Source organism: Choristoneura fumiferana, chromosome 6 (assembly GCF_025370935.1).
Source record: "Choristoneura fumiferana chromosome 6, NRCan_CFum_1, whole genome shotgun sequence".
Classification (NCBI taxonomy): domain Eukaryota; kingdom Metazoa; phylum Arthropoda; class Insecta; order Lepidoptera; family Tortricidae; genus Choristoneura; species Choristoneura fumiferana.
In genome coordinates, this window is record NC_133477.1 from 19,778,245 (window position 1) to 19,798,915 (window position 20,671).

Consider the following 20,671-nt stretch of genomic DNA (forward strand, 5'->3'; position numbering starts at 1 on the left):
GGTCGCATTGACTTGAAATTTGGCATACTTACGTATAAATCTAATCCTGCCGTGAAGCAGTAGTGCTTGCACTATTGTGTTTCGGCGTGGAGAGTAAGACAGCCGGTGAAATTACTGGCACTTGAGGTATCCCATTGGCATACTTGCGTATAAATCTAATCCTGCCGTGAAGCAGTAGTGCTTGCACTGTTGTGTTTCGGCGTGGAGAGTAAGACAGCCGGTGAAATTACTGGCACTTGAGGTATCCCATCTTAGGCTTCTAGGTTGGGGGTGGTGATCTCTTACCATCAGGAGACTCACTTGCGCGTTAGCCATCCAGTCGAATAAAAAAAAACTGGAAGTTAATCTTATAAATCTGGTACCAATACAATACGATGATGATACGGTGATGGTAGTGACATTCTGGTGGACTGGCCAGGATCGTCTCTGCAGGACGGAACCCCTCAACGGTTTGGTGGCATCGACTTGAAATTTAGTATGGAAATATACCTAGTATGACAATTCAAATACAGTCAATAAAATGTACAACAAATTGAAAAACTCCCGACTTAAAAGTTTGCTATCTTAAAAACGACTAAAATAATAATGAAACTTAGTTAAAAACCATTACAAAGAAATTCCCTTTCACGTGAAAAAACCGTAACAAAATCGGCCTATTCGTTTGAGAACTATAATGCCAGAGAAACACCAACAGACATAGGCTTCAAACATATGGGTGTTATAGAAGCAGTGAACATCCCCAAGTGCGGTGACCGAGCTATGGTGGTTGAGGCTCGCTTTGGTTGAGCGCACATATGGCGGGTGGGTGGCCTGCGTGGCTTCGCAGCGGAAGGACACGAAGCGGCCGCTCATGACCTTGATCTTGAGGGGTCCGCATATCATTGAGTATGATAATGATGATTTATAACCTGAAGCGGTGAACATCCCCAAGTGCGGCGACCGAGCGACGGTGAGGCTTGCATTGGTTGAGCGCATATACGGCGGGTGGGTGGGCTGCATGGCTTCGCAACGGAGGGACACGAAGCGGCCGCTCGTGATCTTGATCTTGAGGGGTCGCCAGCTCCGCCGCAAGCCGTCGGAATCGGCCTCCGTGACCTCTGTGTTGTCCACGACCCAGGGCTCGAACTGGCGGAAGAGATATTTTTAAGTAAGGTTCTGATTGATTAATTATTAAGAGGCGTTATTTTGCCCAGGTCCATGTCAACTAGAACCTTTTATCGTACCCTATATTCTTTATATAATTTATTGCATCAGGCGTCACTTTGCGGAGGTCAATGTCAATGAACTAAAACAATAGCTTTGCTCTCCCGCGACCTTATCATAGCTACGTTTATGCAAGATACGCATGTTCATGCAGTTCCTCCACCTCCATACTGTAAGAACACACAAAAATCACACAAACCCATCTGTGGCGGCCTGCTTTCAGTATATGTATAAAGTACTCTGTGGCCTGCTTGCCCGCCACAACCTAAGTCCGCGCGCCTGCGCGATGCAGCGGACGGTTGTGCAGCAACCGAAAATCAACAGAGCTGTCCGATCGCCTAGCAAGAGAAAAACCTCATACAAATTTGTGTTAAATATTTTATTTGTTGTACATATATCTAATTGTAAATAAATTGTAAATAGTGCATTGCATCTTTTCTACCGACACGACAACCTTTTACCACACATCTATCACCACCATCACACTACACTAACGCGTTTCGAACTCAATCAGAGCTCATCTTCAAAGCAACACAACTGTACACCATGCTACCAGTTGTTAGACTAATGAACCACAACCACCGTTTTAATTTGTCACTGTAACTCCCCAAGTACCCACATATATTTTATGAAACAAAACAAAACTACCCACAATTTATTAATAAATTTTTTAACCGTCCTTCAAACTTTGCATAAGCTTAGCTATCGTAAGGTCGCGGGTGAGCAAGGAAATTATTTTAGTTCATGGAAAGGTAACGCTTAATAAATACTTTCCACGAAATTAGTTTCAACATGATCGGATATACCGTTTTTGAGTTATTGCCGAAAACTGCGCTTCTCAGCAAAAAGACGTAAGTGCCGTGAAGATACGCTCTTTTCTGGTAATTTATAGATTTTAACCCCCTTATTCATAAAACTTAACAAGCCTATGTTAACTAACAAATGCTTTGTCCCTTTCTAACAAATACAAATGTCGAAGTGACAGATAAGGCGAATTTTAGCGGCATTTCAACTAAAATAGGTTTGATTGTCGTTTATGAATAAGGGGGTAAGACTGTAGTGTTTTAATTGTGTTATAACCCACATAATATTACTTGATTTTCTTCGTAATGGCTACGGAACCCTATGTTGGGCGTGTCCGACACGCACTTGTTTAATCATTGAGGTTATTCGGCTTTAGTGGCACCGGGTTGGCGATCACGGTGATCCTCCTAATATTATAAATGCAAAGTTTATGAGTGAGTGAGTATGTTTGCTACTCCTTCACGCTGAAACGGCTTAACGGATTTGGTTGAAATTTGGTATGTAGATAGCTGGAAATCTGGAATAAAACGATTGGGATAAAATTTCGAAACAACAACCGCTAGTCATTAAATTTGACATGTTTTTAATGTAAGTAATGTCAATGAAACCGCGATTTAATTTTCGGGAATTCCCACGGCAACTTTCGAAATCCCAAATTTTCGATTCGGCTGCGGGATCTAATGATTTACGTGTGCGAATCTTAAAATTCAAATTAAAATCATTTATTCAGTAAATAGGCCGCAATGGGCACTTTTACACGTCATTTTTGAAAACTAGCAGCGCTTTTGAAAGACTATCCTTGCCAAGAAAAATGCGCCGCAAGAAACTTGGCAGAAAGTCATTTTTTCAAAATAAAATAATTATAAATAAAATTTTTAAAAACTAGAAATTTCAAAATAATAATAATAATAATACCGGGACGTATGGGGTCCTTTAGTTACAAAACTAAACGCTAACTATACACTAACTAATCTGCGGGTAAACACTAGTGAGTAATAAAACAAGTTACCCTCTCACGCTTCCCGTCGACGTACCACACGATGTTGGCCGGTGGCATGGCTGGCGCGGTCGTGCAGTTGACCAACACGTCTTCCCCAAAAGACACGCTGCTGGGCAAACCAGTTATAACCGGATCCTGGTTCAGAGCCACTGTGAACAAATAATGGGCTTTAGTGGAATCTAAAGGTCTCTACCCTCTACAACATATCATACTGTAATAGGGAATATTACTGCAATTTTCTGCCGTCAGAGTGCAGCACTAGCACAAAGCCGTAAACAGTTTTTTGCGTATCTTAAATGCCATTATATAGATAGATACATACTTAAATACATATTAAACACCCAAGACCTGAAAACAAACATTCGTATTTTTCATACAAATATCTGCCTCGACACGGGAATCGAACCCGGGACCTCAAGCTTCGTAGTCAGGTTCTCTACCCACTACCTAGGCCATCTGGTCGTCAAAAAAATCGTGATAAATATATCATGATTTTTAAAGGTACTAATAATACTCTTTGGTCATGATCTGTCATAGCGACGAAATATAAAGAGAACTGACATTATCATGGGTTTGCGCCAGTGTCGCCTCCTGCGCAGAGCTTTGCCTAATATGCCCTATAGCAAGTGTCAGTCAAAAATATATATTCTTTGTATCGAAAAGTATGACTATGCCCACTAGCACGTTTCCGAACCAACCGTCGCCGTCGCATGTCATGTATGCGTTTGACATTTCGTTCCTGAGACGTTCCTATTACGGTCATGGCATGACACAGTGTAGTAGTTAGAGACCTTTAAGCAAACAGTAGTCAAACAGCTGGCCGAAGACCGTGCGGATTGGTTACTCCAGCGACAAGAGCGTAGCTCTTAAATTTAAGAAGAAGAAGAGTAATCTACGATAATTTGAAACGGAATGTAAAACCTTCATTTATTCGCATATACACCGTCTTTTTCAGGGTTCCGTAGTCAACTATACTCCATTTATTTTTACATTGGAAACTTAACAGTAAAATTTGCACACGTTTTTAAATGAAACAACGGAACTATTTAAAATTGTGTGAACTTCTAGAATAAAAACATAATAACGCTTATAAATGTACATGTAGGTATTTTTAGTCTTTTTGTGTTCGAAATATCGAGAAACGTGTTACAATTTGACTGTTAATTCAAACCTTAAATTAAACGGAGTATAGGAACCCTTATAGTTTCGCCATGTCTGTCCGTCTATCTAGAAAGATATATACTAGAAAGCTGTAAGTTCACATGAATAGACATACGTCACGCCGACAGTGGTACAATAAAAAAAGAAAAATAACTTTTTTTGGGGTCTTCCCATAGACGTAAAATGGGGGTGATTTGTTTTTCTCGACTAACCCTATATTGTGGGGTATCGTTGGATAGGTCTTTTAAAAACATTGGTTGCTAAGACGATTTTTTTATTCAGTAATCTGTTTGCGAAATATTCAACTTTAAAGTCCGTTCCCCCCCTCTAAAATCTAAACTGTTGGGTGGAAAAATTTGAGAAAAAATCAGAATGGTAGTAAATAAGCCTAGGGTATAAAATATACCTAAACTTGGAAGATTCAGTACACAATACGAAATCCTTAGAAAATTATTATTAGATTTTTTCGTAATGGCTACGGAACCCTATCCTAGGCGTGTACGACACTCTCTTGGCCGGTTTTTTATTACGTTCCGTAGTCAACTAGGAACCCTTATAGTTTCGCCATGCCTGTCCGTCTGTCTGTCTGTCTGTCCGCGGCTATGCTAAGAGAGCGTTAGTACTAGAAAGCTTTAATTTGGCATGAATATACATATCAGTCACGCCGAAAATTAGTTTTTTAGGGTACCTCCTATAGACGTAAAGTGGGGATGAGTTTTTTTTTAACTTTGACAGATGACTTAGTTTATTGATTGAGACTACTTGGTAATTATATTTCTAAGGCAAACTCAAATTATATATTTTATAATTAAATTGTAAAATTCAGAAACTCAGTTCTAGTACAAGCTTTGCTTAATTCAGTTATAGATTTATATTTATTCACTTATTTTATTGAGTATTACCCTCTACGAGTATCTACGTCTATGTGGATGATTTATGCATGTATTTTGTCGTAAGAATATTTTGATGACTCAACATTCTGACTCTGCTGGCAATAGTTTATACTGCAGCATATTAAATGCTGACAAGCTAAACTCTATGGCTGGAATTGCCTCTAAATTACAGGCTGTTCTCATTTATAGCCTCATTAAAATCAATGGCTATCAAATTCATAAACCTAAATAGCAGCCGTTATACAGGGAACTCCGTAAATCGTTGTATTATTACAAATTAGAAAGAGTGTGTGTGTGTGTGTTGTGTTTGTGTGTGGTGCGTCTGCGTGTGTTTAAAATGTAGTTTATTAGAGTAAGGGGCTGCTTCACCATCCATTGATTAGTGTTAAGTGACGGTTAAATGTGATGCCGTCTCCGTCTATTCACACAAAACAAATAGAGATTTCAAAATAAACAAATAGAGGTTGCCTAATAACTGATATTTCACAGAATATTCCATTTAAAATTATCAAAGTAAACTTATTTAAATGATTTGTAAAAATACTTTTCTACCGTTGGGATGAAATTACTGAAAGCATTAATAATTCTGTTTTATTACCCTGTTTTTAAACACGTTAAATATTAAACAGAATTTTATTGATGGCAGTTCAGTCGTAAACACACTGTTTTGCCTTATTTAAGGTGCTAGAAAATCAGGTGCGGATATTTTCAGGGTATGTAATTAATAATTTAAGAATCAATTATACAAAGAAATTATTTAAGTATTGTGTTTTTTTTTGTTTCATACAAAAATACCATTCCGTCCAAAAATAATCACCTTGCATTAACATTAACTGTATTTTATTCATTTTCATCATCATCATCATCATCATCATGTCAGCCGAAAGACGTCCACTGCTGGACATAGGCCTCCCCCAAGGCTCTCCACTCAGACCGGTCTTGTTATTTTATTTTAATTAATTGAAACTAATTAACAACGATGCAAATAAATTAAATCGATTCTCAAAATATCCGCATCTGATTTTCAAGTACACTGTATGTTACGCGGCATTGCAGTATAATCGATATTTCAGTAAAATTATTAAACATCCTTAAGTGCAGCATGTGAACCTTTGTAAAACAAAAGCATCTCAGCAGGGAATGCATATGATGCAAGCTACAATCGCTCACTGTCCCGAGACCTCTCTCAAGAAAGACGTTTGATATACGACGCCTCGCCCAAGCCTGGTTCATTTAGAGGAGTAAAACGAGACGAGTTTAATAGTTCGCAAGCTTGATCTTATTAAGTTTTCATACGTTATCTTTGAACTTTATTATCAAGTTCTCTTTGCTATCTTTGAACTGTAATTTCACAATTAAATTTCCAAAGACTCAGAGGGGCAAGTCCAGGTTCGAAATAGCTAGCGATATCTCTCGCAATATCTAAATGGGCTTTAAAAATCAGCCGCATGCATTCTCAGTCCAACAAATATAAGTACCAGGCATGCATAAACTAAAGGATACTCACCAGCAACGGTCAAATTTTTCGTCTGCTTCACCACAGCGAACCGCGGCCCTTCTGTCGACACCTCACACATGTATGATATCCTGGTATTGTACTTCTTCGGTAGCACCACGCTGATAGAACAACTGTGCTTGTTGCAGTCGCCGCGGGTAACGCCTCCGGCTGTTGTGTTGAAGGTTCGAGTTTCCGGCTACAAAAAAAGAATATACTTACTACCACTATAGCAACCTGAACTAAGATGTAGGTAGCTGTATACTTATGACACGATAAGTATCAAGACAGAAAGGAGATTCACTGTTTCTCGCATATAATTTTTTTACAAACCCGCGACCAAATGATCGATTGTACAAAGAGTTCACAAATATTCAACTTAACAATCAACCCTCACCTGCGGCTCGGGTAGATTTTAAACAGCATTTGAAAACATTCGTAACCTAACTTCCTTGTATCTGTCTGTTTGATATCTATCTTCATAGTCTTGCGTAAATACCGAGGGATCTTAAATTCAAGGCTAAGTGAATAGGCTGTTACTGAACTTGTACGATATACTTTGGCCACATCTGCACTCTTCATCAGGTGAGATAGGGGTCAATCACGGGTCAGTTTTATGTAATAAAACCGGCCAAGTGCGAGTCGGACTCGCGCACCGAGGGTTCCGTACAAATGATTAAAAAAATAAAAATAATTTTAACTAAAAAAGTATGCTTTTCGTAATATTTCCTTTATCTGTGCTATATAAGACGTTGCTTCGTACCAAACTTCAAGATTCTGAGTTCACGGGAAGTACCCTGTAGGTTTTCATTCCCTTGCGAGTGTCAAAAATTTGCAGCATAAACGGCTGTATCTTTTGATTGCGTTGGCTTAGAAGTTTAATTTTTTCACAGCTCCAAGGGACAGTAGACCTGAGTATTCGATATGAATTTCAGCCTAATACCTCCATGCGTTCCTGAGAAAAAGAGTCTTGACAGACAGACAGACAGACAGACGGAAAACGTGATCCTATAAGGGTTCCGTTTTTTCCTTTTGAGGTACGGAACCCTAATTACTGCAAAATTTGAAAACGTCATCCAAATTTTAAAGACATTTCTTTAAAGACACCTGTTGTCACCGAGCACGTCAAAAAAACCGTTATCTCAGTAAGGGGCTGTTTCACCATCCATTAATTAGTGTTAAGTGACGGTTAAATGTGAAGCCGTCGCCGTCTATTCGAATAATACAAATAGAGACGGCATCACACCTAACCGCCAGTTAACACTAATCAATGGATGGTGAAACAGCCCCTAAATCTCACCTGCTGTCCTGGCATATACCGGAAGATCTCATTGTTGTTGCGATACCACTTGACTGAGTGGAGGGGGGGGTCCCCCTTGTCGTTGATATAGTGACAGGTGAGGTCCACGTTCCTCCGCGGGTCTCCGTAGCTGGGGACCTCCAGGAACGTTATGTTGTGGGCCGTGGCGATCACTGAAACAAGAATACAATACAATACAATGCAATTACTCTCTATTGGGCTCCACAGAAAATCAGCGTTACTGCACATAATGTGCGGCAACACATGCTGAGTGGAGACCCTTTTTGGTATCCTGACGTGTCACCAAGTAACATAGTTTTAGTGCTAGTTTTAGTCTTAGTCTTAGGTGTTACGTGGAGCCAAAATAAAATCTCTCCCAGCCTATATACGTCCTATTGTGGCACAGCCTCCTCTCAGAAACAAGAGATTGGGAGGTTTGTCATCATCTCAGATGTTTCCTTCCACGCGCACAGGCTCTGGTAAAATTTCAAATGTAATTCCGCACATGAATTAAAAATAATAATCTTTCTTTCTTTATTTAATTCTCTTATACACTACAATCGTAAGCGATACAGAAAAAAAGATTGAGAGAAAATTCATCATCATCATCAGCTGGAAGACGTCCACTGCTGAACAAAGGCCTCCACCTTTAGAACGCCACACTGAAACGACAATTCGCCACTTGCATCCACCGGTTGCCCGCAACTGTCACGATGTCGTCAGTCCACCTAGTGGGAAGGCTGCCAATGTATCGCCTTCCGGTTCGGGTCCCACTCGAAAGATAAAATTACAGGGTAAGAAATAGGCACATTTTGTCACAGAAAGACGTAAAGAACTAGATTACAGCATATGAATCAAATATTTTGAAAATAATAGTACTAGTGTTTAGTCGCCCTCGTAAACCATAGATCCAGCAGTTGAACCAAAAATTTCAGGATTATATTAAATCCTGTGGAAATTTCAAAAAATATCATCGTGGGCTTTTGCGTTGAACGATTGCTTTCAACACGCTGTAGAAAATGGTTTACTGTAATCAAATCAATCATGAATATTTTAATATTTAATTCATTAACGAAACACGAATTCGCTGCAACAAAGTGCAATGCTAAATTAGTTTGGGAACAAGTTTTTAATTAGAGCTTTGGGGTAGGTACTGAACAAAAACAGGAACTCTCAGTATGCAGTCGGGTGTGAACTCGCGAGTTGAGTCCTGATTAGACTAAGCTAACTGTGAGCGAAAATGGAGTGAAACCGATAAAAAAGTTACGATAGTGTTATTCGTTAAACCAACGCAGTGTTTCAGAGAGATTTTGCTATTATGTATTGTTCTGAAACTATAATCAAGCTTCAATTTATGATTGGAAATTGCCATTGTTTTTCGTTCATATCCATCTTGCATGACCAGCTCTGGTAGTGGCCCCATTATTTCCTAAATTGAATAAGTTCTTGCGCTTTGCCGGCCGCAGCTGCGGCGCACTCGCTTCACTCGTTTCGCCTAACACTCCGCGCTTCGCTCGTCGTTGTAACCAATTTTAGACAGACCTAAATTGACAGTACAAGTAACCAATTACACTATCGAAATCTCCATATTCGACTCCTTCTAGTGCTGGTTATGTAAATATGGTTATGTATGTACGGAAAACAAGGTGAAAATTTACACATAGTCGGTAAGTAAAAGATTTATTATTTATCATCATCATCATCTTAGCCATAGGATGTCCACTGTTGGACATAGGCCTCCCCCACAGACGTGAACGTGTTCAACGAAGAACGTGGGGTTGCCGGCCTCGCATCCATATCCGGCCTCGCTAGGCCCCTACTTCCTGGCCTCTACAGTAATGTCTGTGGTAATGTACTATTTCTAGAATGAAATACTTATATTTATAACTTTTACGGTCTACAATTTATTATTTATGACAGCTTCGTTCGCGATGCTCTAATAACATTGTTTTGTGATGATGTCTGCGAATGGAAAATCAAATCTAACAACGGGAGATAATAATGTGCACTTTTAATAACTTGCCATATAAAGGAAACTCGTGATGTTGATCAAAACTTTGCTTTGGTTTTATGTGAATTTTAGCATAAATCTTTTAATGACATTCTGTACCGAGTAAAGTTTTAAGTCGTGAAATAGCAAAGCAATTTATAACTGTGGACGTGTGTTCTTGGCTTTTTGTTTAGTGTCCGAGTCCCATTATAATTGTACGGTTTGCTGTTGATCCACCAAATAAAATAAATTAAATTAATATATAGTGACGTAATATTATGTGTTAACCATAATCATCATCATCATCATATTAGCCGTAGGACGTCCCATGTTAGACATAAATAAGCCTCCCTCATATACCTCTAGTTGATACGGTATGAATGAAATTTTGTACTGAAATGTTTAGTTCCACTTTCACCCAATTTAATATATTTATTTTGGGAGAACCAACAGCTTTAATTTACAGAGTAAACTTATTTTATAGTATCAATAAAGCCAATTACAGGATCTCACAAGTAGACACAAATTTAAAACAAGTAATAAGTTAATGTTTATGTTCATTGTTGCTATACCTCTTAAGGATCATATTGTACTAGTATCTAAGTGAGCACGTACGAGTACGTTATAAACGGTAAACTAAGGTCTCAGGTGTAAACTAAGCTTTAGCTTTTGTAATTTATCTGACGAAACACCACAAGACGAAAAGCCAACTTTTCCATTAACTAAAACTACAAGTTGTCTCATTTTAAAACTAACCTATACCTGAGGCGTCACTCGCCCAAGTTTACATGTGACAGTTGAATTGAAATTGTGGTACGAGTTTTTTATCAAATTCCTCCCTTTCAACCCAGAACATCATCACCATCATCATCATCAGCTGGAATACGTCCACTATAGAACAAAAACCTCCCTAAAGATTTGCAATTTTGAACCAGAAACTACCGTGAGACTCACTCATATTAAATATAATGACCCGGATAACTCACGTCTTAAATCGCGCGAGCAGAGCGGCGGCGCGCAGTGCGCGTGTTGCAGCAGCCGCTGAGTCGCGTTGCTCCGAAGACGAAGGGCTACGGATTAGCCCGAAACATGTCGAGCTAAACTCGATTTAAGACGTGAGTTATCCGGGTCATTATATTTAATAAAAACCTCCCTCTTAGAATTGACTATATAGTAATATTATTCCTCTCTCTTTAACTAGCTACCTAGTTAGCTCGTTGGATAATTTATCGGAGTCTAAACAGGCAGGTATTTCCTGGTAAATTTGCACCCATTGACCCGCATGTACCAGGCTCACAGAGGTGCAAACAGTAACAAACACCGCTAGGTACGCTAGTTTACAATTCAAACAAGCCGTATTCTGTCCGTTGAATTGAAACCGCTATCGTTTCTGCTGACCTGGTAGCAAAGAAGTGAATTTGACGAATTCACGATGCTATTATTACTGGATACGAAGTATATTGAATTATACAAGCCTTTTTTAAACCCTGACGTAAAAAGAGTGGTGTTGTAGGTTTGACAACAATGTCTGCATGTCTGTCTGTCCGTGGCATCGTAGCTCTCTGTCGAGGGGTTGATCAGGTTATAGAGATGCAAACGCAAAAATAATGATTGAACAACTGTTTGTTATACATAAATTGTAATTATCTTTTCATTCCATTTTATAGTTCCATTACTTTTTTTTTCATACCACAACAGCAACTAAAACATCTGGAAAAAAACAAATGGAAAAATATAGAATTGTAGCGGACAGGGAATCGAATCCGATTCCTCATCATTCCATGACCAACCCGAGCATTTGGCGTGACAAAAAGATTTGCTGTACTTCCGTGGAATAAACAAAGCCTTAGCTCGAAATCCAATTTCAAGTTACGTGGCCTAAGTATGCAAACGAACATTAAATTTAAAGGCATATACTAAACTGTCTCAAATCTCTCACGACTCTAAACCGCTTAACCTGCGCTCAGTTCGCTCATAGACGTCACAAGCGCTGACTCTACAAAGCGTATGCTTAGCATAATATGCTGCATAAATTGTGGTTGAAATTTGACAATGCTTTGAAATGCCGTTAACAACGGGTGAATTATTTTGTTGAAATTTCATTATGATAAACGCTAAGGTGCTGAAATAAAAACTATAGTAAACTTCATTTAATAAAATCATATTTACGACGCGTAGAAATTATTATTAGATAAAACTGAGATACTAGCTGTAGTGGCCTAACAGGCCGAACGCTTAACTGAATCTGTTCAAACTCATCTTTGGTTGCTAATCCCGTGTGCGTTTTAATGAGGGCTATCGTTTTTTGTCTCACTAGATGGCGCACTGTTGCGTGAGGTTTTTAAGTATGGCTTTCAAAGTCTGTTATTACGGGCGTGAAAACAAAGTTTAGATTAAAATCATATTTAATACACCTTAAAACCGAACCAAAAAATATCGAGCATGCCACAGTGCTGCATAGTCCCCGTTTTGTTCGGAAAAAAGGGAGGACAAAGGTTTTTGAAAGACAAAATTGTCTCAAAACACAGACATTCATTGCCCCGGAACGCATATTTGTCATAATTAATTTCAGATATTGCAAAATATTCACAAAATTATTTTAATTATAAATAAACCCGGGTAGCTCACCCAAAATCTATGAGATTTGACATTTCGGAGACCTCACGCTACACTAGCGCCTCTAGTGTTGAATTCATACGCGATAGCCCTCATTGAAGCGACCTGTTCAATTAAAATGTATTGACGATAGCAAGGCTGACGCCCAACTGAAGTTATAGTTAAGTTATTATGGGTAACCAAAGATGAGTCTGAACAGACTTATTCAAGCGTTAGGCCTGTAGTTTGACCTGTGGCCTCTCAAGCAGAGGATCGTGGGTTCAAATACGGGCTCGCAGCTCTGAATTTCTGGTCGACTTCGAAATGTTCCAAAGTAGAGTGGTAGTATTAGCTGGATTTGTGTCTATTGTTGCAGTTTGTAGGTAGAAGAGCTGTATGAATCCTAATTTGTTGCATAGACGTGAGCTATCGTAACGTAACGAGAAAAGTAATTGTTTTTAGCTCTAAGTTCTTTAATTCCGTTCAATAAGTTCGATACTTATTAAATTCATGTAGTAAATAAATATGGCTGTATTTAACACGTCAAGGCGCCTTTTACTAGAGCTAAGCGTACTTATTGCCGTCAAAGATATTCCTTAAGATGTTTATACACCATCACACGACTTACTCTCGCATAAAAGTCAAGTAATTTACGAGGCAGGTAACTTAAGGATATGAATATTTTATAAGAGAAATGGCCCGTGAACGGCAGCAAAGTTCCGTAAGTCGCTCACCCATTAAATATTTTGTGGAGCTAAACAGGAATTTTTCCAGAATGTTTTAGGGCTAATAAGGGGGTTATCACTCTGCTGGCGCCGTGGAATGGTTTTATGGGAGCCATGGTATAATGCATTGACGAATAAAACCAATAAGAGATCCTATTGATATCAATAATTGTGAAAGTTTGTGAGTGTTACTGAGTGTTACCTTGAACATCTCTATGTCTATGTGTTTCCTGTACTGCTTACTATGTGTTGGTGTTGAATAGATATTGTATTGTGTTTATTAGTCTTCCGCGCTAAAACCGCTGGATTAATTTGGATGTAATTTGCTATGAAGGAAGCTGGATGTAAAAAGCAACACATTTATACTCCTTATCCCAATATAACAGAGCGGGTTGTAGGCGTTAAGTCCCGAAAATTTCAACCGCTAAGTCTAAAGACTTGAAATTTCAGTGTTCATAATTATAATCTATCCTTTGTACATCTGTTTCTGATTGTTGTTTCTGTTGTTGTTTCTTCTGTGTTTTATGTACAATAAAGTTCTTCTTAAGTAATGAAAGTTGTTTTATGTAGTATACATACAAACAATCATTATCAGTCGGAAGAAGTCCACTGTTGAACAAAGAAGGACAACAAGCCATTTGTATCCATCGGTTGCCGCATCATGCGCGAGTCTACCTAGTGGGAGGCCACCTAGTGGAAGGCCACCTAGTGGAGGGACGCTTCGTCTTCCAGATTGTGGTCACCACTCGAGGAACTTTTCTCCCCCAACGGTTACCTGTTCTTCGAGCATAGTGGCCTTCCTATTGCCACTCAGATATTGTCAGCCATGTCAGTAAATTTAGCTCTTCGACGAATTCCCGTATTCCGAATTCTATCGCGCAAAGACACCGAGTAATATCAATATGTTAGTAATGCATACTAACACTAGACGTAAGGCAACTCTATATTATACTAACTCGGACATGTAATTACTTTATTTTGATTTTGATTGTGATTATGTAATTTAAAATATTGTTATTTTGTTAATATGAAGCCTTGAGTTTTGAAATAAATATTATTATTATTATTTATTATAGCTCTCTCCATCGCTAGTTGCATGATTCTGAGCCTCTCTAAAAAGTCAAGGACCACTTCCAGAGCCATAGGTCGTCACTGACAACACAAACTGGTAAAGGATGGAAATGTCCAAGATAAAGTCAGTCGAATTGGGGAATTTAAATTCAACAGGTAGATTAAATGGGTTACGCAAGCGAAGCAACGTCTAAAGGCTAGTAGTATTGGTGATTTAGTATAACAAATTGCAGATTGCTAATGGAATAATAAGATTCCATTATTTATAGGTTGTCAGCCACGATGTGTCTTGTTAAAGGGAACATAGGATGAATAGAAAAATTTAGTACCTACGCGACAAAAAGATTTCATTCTAGGATGGACGGGACCTAAATTGGAAAACACGACAAATAGAAAATACTATTATGCTGTCCGTCAAAGTTTTATCTTATAAAATAACCTTGTTATTCATAAAAAAATATTATATAAAATAAAATTGTTATTCATAAAAAATATATAAAACAATATTTTATTATGTTTGGTTTTTACAAAACATAATAGCTAGGAGCTAGATGTAGTTGCCTAATGTTTCGACCGATTTCTCAAGCAGATGAATTTAAATAAACTTCCAAATCGAATGTCTCACTTTATATGATATTTATTATCTAACTAGCTTTTGCCCGCGGCTTTGCCCGCGTAGAATTCGGTTATCGCGCGCTGTTCCCTTGGGAACTGTGGATTTTTCCGGATGAAAAAGTAGCCTATGTTTCTCTCTGGCCCATAAACTATCTCTGTATGGATTCATCTTGCTTACGAAGCTTACAAACAACTTTAATATAAAATGTATCATCTAGAAAGTATTTGTTTTACCATTTTTTACCCACTTTAATATAAAATATCCCAAATCGACCGATAAAAATGCAAAAGGCAAATATAATTTTTTACGACGGACATAAGTTAGGATCCATCAACTCGACATTTTATGCGGCTTCAGAAAGTTTTCAATCTAATTTCTTGTCCAATTTAACCTTTGTTTTCGTATCGTGTTATGAAAACCTTTACAGACCCTTCACCGGTAGGGTGGCCATATGTGAAAATTCGCCGAGACGTTCGACATACCACTATTTTTTTTGGCAGATTAGAGTGTCAACTTTTTTTTCCTCCTTCGTCCCTGTCGAGAGCATGCTCCTGCCACTACTTGAATATGCGTCCAAGTCATCCCACCATCTCTTCGGTCTGTCTGTTTCGTTGGCCATCCCACAGAACTCAAAGAGTAGTCATTTGGGCCCATCATTGTAGGTGCATGCTTTCATTTGAATTTACCACGAGCTCTACGGTGAAGGAAAACATCGTGAGTAAACCTGCACAAACCTGCGAAGCAATTCAATGGTGTGTGTGAAGTTCCTAATCCGCACTGGGCCCGCGTGGGAACTACTGCCCAAGCCCTCTCATTCTGAGAGGAAGCCTGTGCCCAGTAGTGGGACGTATATAGGGTAGGATGATGACATGACAAGCCCAGTCCCAGTTAAGCTTAGCGGTCTTGATGTCTACATCTACAACGAGGGTTTTGGAGCGCAGTTTGGTGTTTCTGATGCGATCAGTTCTACGAACACTCAGAATACTGCGCTCCATTGCCCGTTGGCAACACTTTTGAACTTGATTTTATTATTAAAAGTGTGATAATGCGCATTTAAACATGGTCTAATGAAGGCCTTAAGTATTGTTTTGAAATTTGAAATGATTAAATTATTATCTAAAAGTATCAAAACAATTTAATGATTGATGACGTCATCCCAATCAATTTAGTCTTTTTTTTTATACGACTGGATGGCAAACGAGCAAGTGGGTCTCCTGATGGTAAGAGATCACCACCGCCCATAAACATCTGCAACACCAGGGGTATTGCAGACGCGTTGCCAACCTAGAGGCCTAAGATGGGATACCTCACGTGCCAGTAATTTCACCGGCTGTCTTACTCTCCACGCCGAAACACAACAATGCAAGCACTGCTGCTTCACGCAGGATTAGTGAGCAAGACAATTAAAAGAAGAATTCTTTGAAGATTAGATAGTCTTATTCGACATCTATCATAATGAATATCGTTCCTATATTATTATTAACCCCGACGCAAAAAGAGGGGTGTTATAACTTTGACCGCTATGTGTGTCTGTCTGTGGCACCGTAGCTCTTAAACGGGTAAACCGAATACGTTTTTATTTGAAAGCGAAGTTTCTAGCGATGGTTTTAGAAATGTTTTATCAAAATCGGTTTAGCCATTTTTAAGATATTGAACTTTGAAGTGACAAAGTTGGGGGCTTCCAACATTTTGTTGGTTAGGTTAGTTAATAGTACCCGACTGCTGCTTTCTATTTAATTAGTTATTTTAATTTCCTTTTAATTTTAAAGCTTATTTTAATACCGCTGCTTATCTAAAATAAGTCACTATTGCAAAAATACTACATTTCGTACTAAACTATTAAAACTGCGTGGAGAATAAGCTAACTTTGCTGTGAATAAGACACCCAAGTCTCGCTACTTCAAAAAAATGACCCCGTGGCAGCAATGTGCCGTTATGTGATTGTTGAAACTTGACGCTATTTTATCGGTAAGAGCCCGCCATGCCAGTGACCGCCGCCGCGGTTTTTGACAACTTCACTACGATTCTCTGGTGAACAACGGCACATCGCGAAATAACCCCGGATCGTGCTTATTGTTTATGCAATAATGCTGCATCCAAATACAGCATCTTACGAAAAGGGAAGCTAATATTGTGCCTTTTTTTTGCAATAGTGTTACATTACGAAGTGCAACATTCTTCATGAAAAAGTAAGTATACTACTTTGTCATATGTAGAATTTAGCCTATATTTACGAACGGAAAACGATTTTTATTGTTACCATTGCAAAATATGCCTGTCTATCGAATAAAGTAGCCATGCTTAAATGTATAATAGCTAATTGGACACTATGCACCATAGACCATACTCATAACTAGTTTATTTAAAGCAAATATAGCCACTATTTACAAAACAAATTATTTATTCAAGCGTGAATTGGCACTACGCTATGTTATAGTCTTTACTAATAATACAGATGCGAAAGTAACGCTATCTATGTGTCTCTGTCTGTTACATTTTCACGCCCAAACCACTAAACCGATCCCGATGAAATTTGGCACAGAAATAACTTGAGGCCTAATATTATTTACTTATTTTCCCGGAAAATACGAATTTTCCGAGATAAAGGGTTTCTACGCGGGCAAAGTCGCGGGCAACAGCTAGTAGTATTTAATTGAATAGTTTATCACGCTATCACGTTAAACTAAAATATTGTTTTTTGGTTTCAGAGATGATTAGCAATAAAAACTTGCAGTGGCAGAGCAAAAGAAGAAAGGTCTTCTCGGATTTATTAATAAGAATAATATCCCGGATATCAGCCTGTATGTGATAAGGATGGCCTTGAAACAGCTTAAGAACAATAAGGCGCCGGGTGAGGACGGAATCACGCCGTCAGAGCTTCTGAAGGCGGGCGGATCACCGGTCCTTAAAATCCTTCAGAGGATCTTTAATTCAGTCTTGCTCGAAGGTACAACGCCAGAAGCACCGAACAAGAGCGTGGCGGTGTTAAGTTGTTCTTCTAGAAGGGTGATAACACCTTATTGAAGAACTACAGGACCATCTCGCTGTTGAGCCATGTTTATAAGCTGTTTTCCATGGTCATTGTAAATGGTCTCGAACACAGGCTCGATGACTTCCAACAACCCGAACAAGCTGGGTTCCGAAAAGGCCGTAGTACCGTAGACCACATACATGCTGCGGCAGGTCATACAGGAGACCGAAGAGTCTAACTTGCCGCTATGTCTAGCGTTTGTGGACTACGAGAAAGCCTTTGATTCGGTCGTAAGATAGGCAGTGCTTGAGACTCTCCAGCGATGCCATATGACTATCTGTATATCGAAGTGTTGATGTATTTGTATAGAAACGCTACTATGTCCGAGTCTAAGTCCGAGGTCAGAGTACAGGAACACAGTTCCAAGGCGATTCCCTTGAAAAGAGGCGTAAGACAGGGAGATGTCATATCTCAAAAACTGTTTACTGCCACTTTGAAAAACACCTTAAGCTTCCGGAATGGAAAGGACTAGGCATCAATGTCAACGGCGAATACATTACGCACCTTCGATTTGCCGACTGTATTGTGATCACAGCAAAGTCGATGGAAGAAATCAGCACGATGCTTGAAGGCTTCAATCGAGTCTCCAATGGGTAGGCCTCAAAATGAACATGGACAAGACGAAGCTTATGTCGAATGTCCGTGTGGTGACTGCCCCTTTTATGGTTGAGAGTTCGGTTCTTGAAGTTGTTGACGCGTATGTATGTCAATTAGGTAGGTCAAACTTGGAGGAGGAGGTCAATCGTCGAATCCAACTCGGATGGGCAGCGTTTGGGAAACTCCACAACGTCTTTTCGTCCAAAATCCCAAAGAGCCTTAAGACGAAAGTCCAGTGTGTTTTGCCAGTGATGACATATGGATCCGAGACGTGGTGCTTCACTATTGGCCTTATAAATGGCTCATAGTTGCTCAGCGAGCTATGGAGAGAGCTATGCTCGGAGTTTCTTTACGGGATCGAATCAGAAATGAGGAGATACGTAGAAGAACGGGGGTCACCGACATAGCCAAGCGAATCAGCTCGTTGAAGTGGCAATAGGCAGGCCATATAGCACGGAGAACAGATGGTCGTTGGCACTGAAAAGTTCTCGAATGGAGACTGCGAATCGACAAACGCAACGTAGGACGTCGACCAACGGGATGGACGGATGACCTGGTTAAAGCTGCGGGTTCACGGTGGATGCAGGCCGCTTCCAACAGAAGCAACTGGAAGCCTATGGGGGAGGCCTATGTCCAACAGTGTCCTACGGATGATAATGATGTTTTAGTCAATTTTATCCCACAGGAACTCTTGACCGTGATGAAAAGTATTCCATGTCCTAGAAGATGATTTTGTTCTTATCTGGAGAATTTTATTTTGATTAGTAACAAGTTTTATCATTATACTCAGCGGCGCAAAATTTGGCCCACCCTTCTTACAAAATTACCGATTCTGCATACATTTGAGGGCCAAATTTTTTGCCGCTCAGTATAATTATGTTGTGTTTTTGAAGTACTCAATTTTTTATTCTAAAATACACTAAAAAGTCTTTAATGCGGTAAATATTATAAATCTCGTGATAATAATGTGATTTTATATGCTTAAATAGATGTTGTATTATGATAAAAGGTAATTAATGAGAATAATTGAAAGTATCGCAAACGTTAATGTGCAATTACAAACAAAATCTAGACCTTCTCCGACGTCGGAAGTTGTGTTCAGACCTTGTTGACAATAATTTTGATGTAAAATTTTGTGCGCAATACATGATGGGTCGTTATTAAAGAGAAATTTATGTTATATTTTGTGCACAAAATCTGATACGACATTATTCATGATAAAATTTACTTTATCACATGACCTAAAGACAAATAGGTCGTTATTTGTCATACTTTCTTGTATTACTGTGTAAGTATTACGAGTTGTGACGTTCTTGCTCATAATAATATTAAAAATATTAAGACTTAACTCAAAGTAGTCACTGTTTTTATTATTTTATTGTTATAAAGATGTGCCATTTCATTATAAGTTTATACTGCAGCTATTCTTGATTAACCAAGGGACTTAATAGCACATAGAAGAATGTTTTTAAGTTCATTTTAATACAAGATATTCCAAAATTAAATTTGTTTTATTTTTAATTCGCTCTACTGAAAAAAGTTCGATTTTGAGTTGGGCCGTTTTAATTGATAAGCAGCGAATGTATCTTCTACAAAAAACACGATTTAACGAAATTAAATACTCCAAGCAATGCTCGGTCGCGCAGGTACTGAACTGAACACCTATTATCGCACAGACGTGTCTGTTTTGCACGTGTGAAGAGCAAAGTCAATGATCAAAGCTCACGACAATTTTTAATTTACTTTAATGATGACCAAAAAAAAAATCAGCCCGGACTTGATCCCACGACCTCCATCTCAAGAGGCAGTTAAATCGATAGAGGAAACTTGAAAATTACTATCATATATCATCGTCCCCGCTTAAGCCTTGCTTGTGGTAACCCTGTCGGGATCGAATGGGCCTATCGGAGCCATGTTGGGTTGTTTTTAGATTGTGTATGCTAATGCTACAAGTACAACAAGGGATCCTTTGAAGCCACGGCTGCGGCTGCGGTTAAGGATAGCGGTTGCGAAGGACATTGCTCTTGATAAACAGAGTGTTGAATAAGAGGGTGTGAAACGGAGCCAGTAGGACGTTGTCAGTGTTGTGTATGAGCAGTTTATATCGCTACTACCCGTTAACCGTGACTTCGTCCGCGTAGAAGTCGTTTATCCCTATCCCGCGGGAACTATGCAATTTTCCGGGATAAA

At 39.0% G+C, this 20,671-nt stretch overlaps 1 protein-coding gene across 1 annotated transcript in view; it reads right to left on the reverse strand.

Moving 5' to 3' along the window:
* LOC141428756 (uncharacterized) overlaps window positions 1–20,671 on the reverse strand; it is a 53,777-nt gene that overhangs the window by 10,801 nt on the left and 22,305 nt on the right. Inside the window, exons 2-5 of the mRNA XM_074088765.1 lie at window positions 7,857–8,029; window positions 6,569–6,755; window positions 3,017–3,156; window positions 754–1,125 (exon numbers count right to left, since the gene is read on the reverse strand). Coding sequence (XP_073944866.1) covers window positions 754–1,125; window positions 3,017–3,156; window positions 6,569–6,755; window positions 7,857–8,029 — 872 coding nt within the window. The remainder of the gene's footprint in view (window positions 1–753; window positions 1,126–3,016; window positions 3,157–6,568; window positions 6,756–7,856; window positions 8,030–20,671) is intronic.